Source organism: Lepisosteus platostomus, chromosome 8 (genome assembly GCF_059453375.1).
Source record: "Lepisosteus platostomus isolate fLepPlt1 chromosome 8, fLepPlt1.hap1, whole genome shotgun sequence".
Taxonomy (NCBI): Eukaryota; Metazoa; Chordata; class Actinopteri; order Semionotiformes; family Lepisosteidae; genus Lepisosteus; species Lepisosteus platostomus.
Genome location: NC_142618.1, coordinates 19,236,252 through 19,246,345, shown reverse-complemented (window position 1 = coordinate 19,246,345; position 10,094 = coordinate 19,236,252). Strand labels below are relative to the sequence as shown.

At 38.0% G+C, this 10,094-nt stretch overlaps 1 protein-coding gene across 2 annotated transcripts in view; it reads right to left on the bottom strand.

Moving 5' to 3' along the window:
• Positions 1–264: 264 nt before the first annotated feature.
• The window catches only part of gpr158a (G protein-coupled receptor 158a), a 125,347-nt gene continuing 115,517 nt past the window's right edge, over positions 265–10,094 (bottom strand). Inside the window, exons 9-12 of one of the 2 annotated variants that reach the window (XM_088642742.1) lie at positions 9,688–9,793; positions 9,261–9,407; positions 9,069–9,152; positions 265–8,564 (exon numbers count right to left, since the gene is read on the bottom strand). In XM_088642742.1, coding sequence (XP_088498868.1) covers positions 6,663–8,564; positions 9,069–9,152; positions 9,261–9,407; positions 9,688–9,793 — 2,239 coding nt within the window. In that variant the 3' untranslated portion in view covers positions 265–6,662. The remainder of the gene's footprint in view (positions 8,565–9,068; positions 9,153–9,260; positions 9,408–9,687; positions 9,794–10,094) is intronic. The other variant, XM_088642744.1, reaches the window with a different exon arrangement.

Here is a 10,094-nt window from a genome sequence, read left to right as displayed (position 1 = left end):
CCGCTGGGCACCCACACAGAAGCACGCGGCGACCGTTTAGACACGGAGATAACCGATGTCTTAAAAACTTGGAGCAAAACCGCAGAACTGAGGGCAAAGCCACTCACTGACAAGAGCTCTGAGGCAGTATTGCCAACGACTCCCCCCCATTTGCCGCCCTTGTCATTGTCGTATTTTTGTTTAAAGACAACAGGAAATGTAAAGGAATGAACCAGGCGGAGGGGGTGTTTTTTTTTCATTGGTGTTAAGTTGACCAGCAAGCTCAAGTCAAAACTTCTGTTCCGAGTACTTCATAGTTCGCTAGACGGGAGAAGCTCGGGGAGGTACATGAAGTTTGTTTGTTTTTTTCAAATATGAAAGGATAATTGTATCTCCAGGTCCTCTTTATTGAGGCTTTATTGCGGAAAAAAACTACGGGAAAATCGAATGATTATGTTTAAGAATGCCATAAATTACCATTAGCAGCATAGCTATTCTGAAACACACAGTAACACACCAATAGAAAGTAAAGCAATCGTGTTTGTGGTTAGGTCTGAACGGATAGTTCAATTTAACTTAAGTTAGAAATACATTGGCTCTGTATCAAAAACCTCTTTATTAAATCATTTTTAGCAGATTGTCTTTTTTGTTTTCTTTGGAGGACAGATGCTACAATTCTTGCCATACTGTAGCTGAAAGTCTGAAACATAACCCCAAAACCGAAAAATAAAACCTCCTTGCAGGTTTTTTCACGACAGTGTTGAACATGCTCATGAGAAGTATATTTACTACCGAAATATACTATAATATGTCATAGCATTATGTTAATATATGGCGTAACCATGAGATTTATATCTCTAAAAGACATTGAATAACTCGGACAACATGATAGTACAATGAAACAATTTACATAGCCCGGATAGTTATTGCATCATTTCCTTTGGGCACACTTGTGAATGCTGCTTTTAGTCCAGAATGATTTCATTCATTAACTACAGTATATTTGATCTGCAAGTGGAATGCAAACCAAATTATTATTTTGGCATTGCACTGGTATGTGAGACGTAAATAGGACCAGCAGTCTACAGCTCTGTTCTGGTAAATTCGTTAACTGAACCAGTTGTTGACTTAATTAGCTTAACAGCTACAGTAAATGTTCATGACATATCGAATGGACCCATAACTTTTGCAAAATGCTTCTTTCATGTTCTTAGCTAGGATTAATATGCTCTTTAGTCACTGACTTGATGTCATAATCTCCAGGACTAGGGCTGTAGATCACTGTTTTGTTGGTAAATAATGTGTTGAGTATCACTTCATTTATTGTCATAAACTATTGTATATTAATGCTATTTATTCTACAGTACAAAAAATACTGTAATATATACTGTACATTTATTTCAACAATTTAACATACATTATTTTCTTTATCCTACAAGGCTGCAACACACATTCAACTGATATTTTCTTCTTCTGATAGAAGTTCTGTGTTAGCCTCTGGGTACACATATTTCATTTTCTATAACAGTTACAGTTAAGGTATACAGTATATATATTACATAAATACTCCTATTGACATTTTAAGATTGCATTATATTTCAGATCCAAGACCTACCTAACCTCTTGATATTTAAGATTCTCCACCTTCATGGTTTTTCCATGAAATGCCAAGTTAGATGACATTGTTGGAAAAAAATAACAGTTTAAAAAAAGTTGATTTTAGAAAATAAACCTTATATATATGTTCTAATGCAAGCATAAAAATGTCATTATATTAATTATTTTAAATATCATTTTTTTTAAATCCCAGTGACAACTGCACAATAAAAGAATAGTAGTACTGACCTTAGGAAAAATGGACAACAATTATTTGGTCATAGCACTGAAAGCAGTTTAACAATATAAATGCACACACAGAGGTGTCTCAACAATGCTTAGTTTGAGAAAGAAGGTGTACCATTATGCTTAATATATTTGATAAACTGTGCTACAAAATGTGCCTTATCTCAGTGTGTTTTCGAGTTCAAAGGCAATCTGGCCTGACGCACTGGCCAACCGTGTCCCCAAAACCCTCAAGCTTTGTTAGAACAGACCTCAAAAATTGAGCTGTTGTGCTAACTTTCTCCGAATTTTGTGTAAAATGAAAACGTTCAAGCTTCCAAAGACATCAATGAGAGAAGTGAATTAATGTTGTAAGGGAAAATTTGAAAAATAAACTTAATGTGCATGGGATCAAAGGTCTGTGTGTTTGTCTTAGGTTATACTCATGATTTAATAAACACCTGTCACGTGCACTGCAGCAAACAAATGTATGTGGGCCACTGAAACTACTGTAACAGAAAGTGAAGTGATTTCTTTTAAGTGCTACATTTTCTATTGAACATACAGTACAGTATATAATAGAAGACATTTAACTTTATAATGAAACAAGAATATTACAGTACATCGTATTCATACAGTCAATAACAACGTGTAAAAATTAATTTCATACTTTGACAGAAGGGCAATCGACATATTTGAAAATGGCTTTACCGAAAACCATTACTTGGTGGTGAGTGTAGAATAAATGTACAGTTTAATTCTCGAGCGCTGAAAAACAAACTGGAAATAGACTCCAAAAGCAACAAACGTGGTTGGTTGTGCCAGAGTACAAACCTGTAACTCAAAGTCACAGGGATTCAATGAAGAAGGAGCAACTACCAAAAAGATCGCAAATTGGCTTGGTTTATTCTGTGCAGATTGTAATCGAAAAGCGCCGTAGAACTTAAACTACTGCAGCTGACTCTAGGAGTGGAAGACGAAGTCGGTATCCAGCCTGTATCTGGAAACTCCCAGTACAGGTGGTGGCAATCATAAGGCTCAAGGTAGGACTAAGAACACATTAACCCTCCTCACAGGACCACACAGATAGGGAGCATTTAGAGTAGCCAATCAAGCCTACTCAGCATGGTACTTTGCAGAAAACCCATGCTGATGTAAGGAGGGCAGGTGAAAAAACACACAAGATACTTGTAATTTAATGTTTTACAGTATTACGTCTTGGGATCTAAGGCATGAGGCAACAGTACTAAATGTCAGGCCACAGTGCTGCCCTCCCAAAAAAGTACTATTTCTGAAAATCTGAGAAGTTGCTTCAAGCTGCCTGGCGAAAACCTTAGATTAAGGCAAAAGATTTTAATGCGAGACCTGAGAGAGGTGGACCACAAATATTCAATGATACTTTAAGAGGGATGATTCTTGGTTTTTTGGGAGGTCCTCTTGTTAAAAGCAATACATGAAAGGAAGCTTTTCATATTTTACATTGAATTATTGAAGGTGCCCTATGATTTTTTCGGTTACTTTCTACCTTCTTATTATATTATAATTATATTATGGGAATAAATGCTACAAAATATCAAGACATTGTGCACTTTCATCCATTGCATTGTGTACATTTATTGGATGGAACATTATATTTTCTGCAAAGTTTACAAAGGATATTTTGCAAGAAAATAATCCTTTCTGCAGTTAAGGATCTTAGTCCTCAGCCTTCAGTCCAAAGTCAAATGTTGCTGCTTAAAGGCTATTGAGAGCAAACTAAAATGAACTCCAGCACTGTATATGTTGAAGAATTAAGCATATCAATTTGGTTTAAAAAAATAGAATAAAACTATAAACGAAGCAAAAGATTAACAGAAAACGTTGAAATAGGTGTGCTCACTTTGTCAAAGTATGCAATTGTTTTTGCGTGCTATTTTTCATTTTATGCATGTGGTATAATATTGATTTAGTGTAGATCTGAGTATACACTTCTTTAATTCATCTTTCAATACCATAAATGGATTTTTAAATAACATTTATTGCATGTTTTACTTTACATATACTTTTTTCTCCCAACTGTAAATATACTGTACATACATGCTGGTGTTTACAATTATGAGGACATCTGTTAATCTTACTAAGAAAATTTTACATAAACCATTGACTTTATGCCAAAGGTAATTTTTCAAGTTCTAAAGAAACATTTAACATTGATATTGTCTTACTGGCACATGCTACGCTCATCACATTCATGAAGTTGCTGTTCGTTGTAACGCAGAATATATTAACCTTTCCATTAATAGGTTACAAACGAATTAGTGAAGTGCGAGAGCCATGTGGAACTTTGTAACAAGAAAAACTAGCAGCTCACTTATTTTAAGCAGAATGCCAGCAAGAGGATAAAGGAGGAGTAAATGATATACAACAGTTGCAAGGAAGTACTGTAAATAAGATCATTGCTTCTCCATATTTACACTTGATGAGGAAAAGCAGTCTGCTTCAGAGGGTAAATGACAAGTCAAACTTCTGCATAATTGAGTCCCAGTCAATGGGTACATCGAGCAAAGCAAACAAAAATGAAACAGAAAGAGCAAAACAACAGAATGAAGAAACAGAGGGATTGCTGGTATTTCTGGGGCTAACCATTTCTGAACCATCGCTCATTAACATTTCATTAAGCTACCTTCTATCCAAAACCAGAAAAACAAATCTCAAAATGCAAGAAGAATGGATGAGAAGGACTTCAAACTTCTGTTTAGAAAATGAATACCAAAATACCTGTAAATATATGTACTGAGTCATTGACAGACTAAACCAAAAATAGTAAGCATAGCAGATGTTACAATTGGTGCACTCACCTTACTGTAACAAGTGTACATTTGATCTTGGAGTTTATTTTTCCTGAATGGTTAAAACACAAAATGGGAGAGGAAAAATGTGTTGTAAAGCAAAAGCTAGACACATCCTCTGTTGTATTTCCTTGTATGTCTTTTCCAGTGAATCAATAAGCTTTCAAACAAATGATTTGTTTTCACACCAATAAAAAACTTATAATGATTCAGTTTTATTTCAATAAGAAAAAAAATCAACTGAATAAATGAGCAGAGGCTCTATAATAGATAAGCTGGTCATGAATGTCCTGCTAGTTTTCCGAATGATAAAAGGTACTTTAGGAGATTTATTAGTTCAACCAGAGCCATTTTAGTTAGATCCCTAAAAAATGCAAGAAAACAAGTGCCACCAGATTCTAACATCAGTATGATAAGATAGAATGACTATTATTTCCAAGTTGATGGATATACATAGGGTCCTGTTGAAATTTATTCACGTTTTAAAGACCTGAAGGTGAAGCCGCATGTTCCAGCTTAGTAGATCTGGAAACAGTATGGATGTGTATATTAATTTCTCAGTGGTAGACACCTTGCCCCATTCATGAACTGCCCAGAATTGTTTTACTGTGTTGTGCATGTACAGTACCTTTGATTCTGCATACAGTATATGTATGAGTGTATTGTGATGCCACAGGGATATACTGTAGTCACCACCCGTTCCATGCTCAAAGTGGTCCACCCCCTGTGGCATCACAGTATTTATTATCACATACATATAGAATACACAATGACCTGCCACAAGCATCTAGACACAGGATGGGCAGACCAACTTCATTATGTACTTCATATATTACCGCATATTAATGAACATAATTTTTAGGGAGTATTTAGTTTCATAAGCCATTTTCAGGTGTTTTCGTATGTGCTTAATTATCACTAATTACTGTGCCATTATTGTTTATCCTTAAAAATAATCAAATATATTTTTACCATTTTTGGGATTTCTTTGCAATAAACAGTTGTTGCTTTCTTTGCAATCTTTACATCTCAACTCACAGAGGAGAATGTCAAGGGCAGATAATCTCCTCTGATCCATCTTTTCGTTGAGTTATTTGTCTTTTGAAAATGCTGCCAGCTTTACACGTCTCGAGAGGTGTGCTGGTGTCAGCTGGAGAAGTGGCACACCTCTTCCCGATGAGACTGCAAGCCTGCCAGCACCTGTGAAGGCTCGAAGGCTGAGAGCCCAGGCTGACTAAATGCAACCCCCTGCTCAGCATCACCCTGATAACTGTGCACTTCTGCCTGGGAAATCTGTGTCACAGTTAACTCAGACTCATGATGGTTAGATCACAGAGCTTAACCTGCACTCAGAGCACGTTGCCCTTACTTACCCTTAGCTATGGTAGTTAAGATACTTGGGATCCCTGCAATCAAAATATTTACTGTAATTAGTTGTCTGTCAGTAGATCAAATACAATCCATTCGCTGTCAGTGCAGAATTACTGGAAACGTACTGTACAGTACCCACTTAATGTCCTTCTTCAAGTGTGCCTGTGTTTTAAGGAAATCTCTAAAAGGAGAAGTTGGATACAAAACCTGAAATTTGATCAAATGGACAGTGGAGTTCTGGAGATTCTTTACATTATTTGCTCTATAGTTAATTGTAGTTAATTGCAAAGAACACTGTGTGTATAACAGTACAGAGTCCCAACTTCAAAAGCATTTTAAAATGTTATAGCTTCAGTGGCCATGTGTACACACACTATTTGTGGGGAATTAACATTCCCACAATTGCAGTGAAAGTGACTGGAAATGTCGTTGCATAATATTGTGTCTTGAAGAATATAGCAAATACTCAGTAGCAATCTGGAATGCTTAATATAAATATTCTAAGGAAAAGGAAGAAAACCAGGGGGAAAGGCAACATATGAAAAACTCATATTCTGTACTTAGAAGTCGCCTGCAGTTGCATCAAGTTGACGTTGAAGGGGTTCATACTGTGAAAAATTTTTAATGCAAAAGAAATATTCTGTTGTCCAGTCATGTCAAGTGTCATGCGTTTTTCCCTGAAGTTTGATCATCGAAGTCCCATGGGCAAACTTCTGCTATTCTGTTTTTACTAGCAGAACCCTGTTCTGAATATTCATCTTGTTTTTTTGCACAGGTATTTAAGTCTACTTCCTTGCTTTCAGACATACCCTCAAAATCCCATGGGCAAATTTCAGCTTGCTTGCTCTTTTCTGCTCCCAGTTTGTTCACTGTGGCCTTCCTTTTATCTCCAATTGATGCACCTTGACTTTGACTGCTTTCAACTTCCCAGGGACAGACCTCTGCCATTTTTGAGCGGTTAACAGGTTTCTCTGCCGCTTTATTAGAACTGCTCTTTTCTCTGCTCTTTGATTTACCTTTTTCAGCATTCTTGTCTTTTGTCTTTTCCTTGTCTCTTTCCAATCCTATAACTTCTTTCATTTTTATGGAATATAACCCTTTCTTTTTTGAAGGGGAATCCTTTGCTTTTGAAAAGGGAGTTACGTTAGAAGCCTTTTCCGAATGTGGGGACTCTGGAGCATCGTAGTCCCAAGGGCAGACTTCTCTGGACAAAGGTTGTTGTACATTGCAGCTGGATTTCGAAGAGTCTGAAAGCAACCCCTTTACTTTGACATCGGTGGGGGCTGAACTCTTATTCTGCCCTCCGTGTTTCATCTTGTGTGGCTCAGTAGGTTGTGCATTCGTCCCATGGGATGGCAGCTCTTCAAAATCCCAAGGACAAATCTCAGCCTTCTGGCTGTTATTAGATTTCTCGTTTGTAAAATGAGGTGATAGAGACGGAATGTTTGCTTGTGTTGTCCCCTCTGTCGTTTCCTGACACTCTTCAACCTCCCATGGGCATATTTCTGACTTGTCAACTTTCTTCTCATTGGAATGTCTGCTGTTTGAAGGCAAATTGTCTGCAGTTTTCTGCTTTTGCTGCAGTTTTCCTTTGGTGCTTGATCCGTGAACTGAGGTGGTCTCCACAGGTGCAATGGACACGTGTTTTTGGACTTTATTTTCAGATGGAGTAGTAGCAACATCTTGAACTTCCCAAGGGCATATTTCAGAAATGTCACACTGATCTTTTGATCCCATCTTTCCTGGATCAGAACATAAAGAGGGCTGACTGCCACCCCCTTGGTGTTTCATGATTCCAGGTTTGCCCGACTTTTTGTACTCCTCAGACTGATTACCCGTGTTTTTCTGGTTGCACTCAGATTTCTCATTCTCCCCTGATTGTGTCTTGCACCAGTCTTTTCCCTTATGTTGGCTTTTTTGATGTTTATTGCTTAACTCAATGCTATGAGTTTTGCCTGTGAGACCCAAGGTTTTCTCCTTGGCACTGGCAATAACACTGAGGGATTTCTGTAGCATGGATGTCCTGGGGTGGAGTGGTTTTTTATCAGCAGTCAAGTTGTGCGCACTAGCAGACTTACATACCAGAGGGACAGATTCCGCAGATTCAGCTTCTGCCCTGTCTGGGGTCTTTTTCACAAGCTTCTTGCTCATCAGGGCATCTAAAATGGAGTTTTCGGTATTGGAAGCTTCCATCTTTTCAGTGGCGGAACTGCTAGACTCTTCACTTTGATCCCTCACATGGTCGTAGCTGCTGTGGGACTTTTTAATAGAGAACATTTTGTGTTTTAAAGACTCCTCCTTGGGTTTGGAGCTGGCATGGCCAGGGTCAAAAGGATTTTTCCTCAAGGTGCAAATGCTGTTCCTCGCGCTTGTGTGATCCACAAGGTCCTTGTCCTCTTTACTGCATTGCCTGCTCACACTCTCGGGAATTTCTGTGATGCGCCTCATAATGGAGCGCCCCAAACCTTTCTTAGAGCTTCGTTTTTTCTGCAGATGTGGGTTATTAGCAAGCATCTTCTTCCTCTTGTAGATCTCAAGCTGGGCGTACAGTTTCTTCAGTTCCTCCTGTTTGATTTGAAACACAAAAGGCAGGGAATAATTGTAAAAGACGTTTTCCTCTTCATTGTTTCGAAAGAGAGCAGAGTAACAAATACATACAGTATAACCAGTTTTGTTGAAAAGGCACACTTTCAATAGCACATAGAACATGCAGTAAACTAGTCAAACATGCATGGCGACAGCTTTAACAAGGTACTGTAGCATGCTCTCGACATAAATAACAGACAAAACTACTATTGTCAATGACAGTTTGAATAATGAAACGGATCGTGTTTTATTGTTAGCGCTGAAAACAGACTCTGTACACAAAGAGATTTTTGCTCTCCATAAAAGTAACACAGTGTTACACACAGTCACATCAAAAGTTTGGCAGCTGCTTTTGGCAAAGTTTATTAGTAGGTCCTGTCTATCTGTTTTTGATCAACAGGTACTGCCAAAGCGGAGTTGTCCTATTCCGGTTTGGTATGAGAGACTTCTTCAGCTCTAACAAATAATAAAACCTCTGCTCACATTGGTACGTTTTTCCCAAAGACTGTCGCATGACCTTACACCACAGCCATTACTAGAACTGAGCTGGCCCGTTTCGTCTGGCGTCTGCAATAAAAAACCAAACTGGCATTGCTCAGTGTCTTTTATATGATGGCCAACAGTCATGTAATTTCATAGCAAACGAGAGAGTTACAAAGCAAAGAATTGATTTACCAGAATGTCATCAGGATCCAAGCTGTGCTCACTCCAGGCAGATGTGATGCTGCTATTCAAGTAGGAGCCAGACCGGCCTAAATCAAGTTCATCTTCATATGCTTCTGTAGCAATGTCATCCCTTGGGTTGGTTCCCGCAAAAAGAAACTGTAAAATACCAACCGTAACACTAGTACTGGGAAATACAATGTACAAAAGCATTGCCCTCTTCAGAGTTACTTTTTAGATAAATCTTGAGTTTTTTAATTAAGTAAAGTATCTAGATCAAAAGATAAGACATTTGTAAAAGTCAGCCTAAAATGGTTAAGGACAGTAAATACGTTTTTATAGGTTCTATTATTCATGTCATCCAGTGTAGCTTTCTGTCTAGGGCACAGCAGAATATCAGTGAAAGCCCAGATAAAAAAAGGTGTTAAAGTGACAGTACCTTGGGAATAAGGAGAAGGCCGAGAGTCACGGTTACTGTCAAGTGTGCATGCGCAAAGAACAGCATGAGCATCCACTCTGGGTAAAGGTTAGGAGCCAAAGTGAACCTGGCAACACGAATAACAACACACAAACCGGTTCGTTTATAAAGCAGAAAAACACCAGAGCATCTGTTTAAACCTGTCTATAATTCTGCAGATTCTGTCTTAAGAAATTTTGTTGCGTTAGTAAACATTGCCAATTAGAGAGCTCAAACACGACCCAAAGTACATCTGTGAATTATACCCCACTGTAAAATACAAAACATGAAGGGGACTATACGTTTCCAAGCGGGATACTTATAGTACTTAACTCAGGGAATTTTCTATTCAGTTTAATATCCGAGAAATGCTTTTATTCATGTAAGCA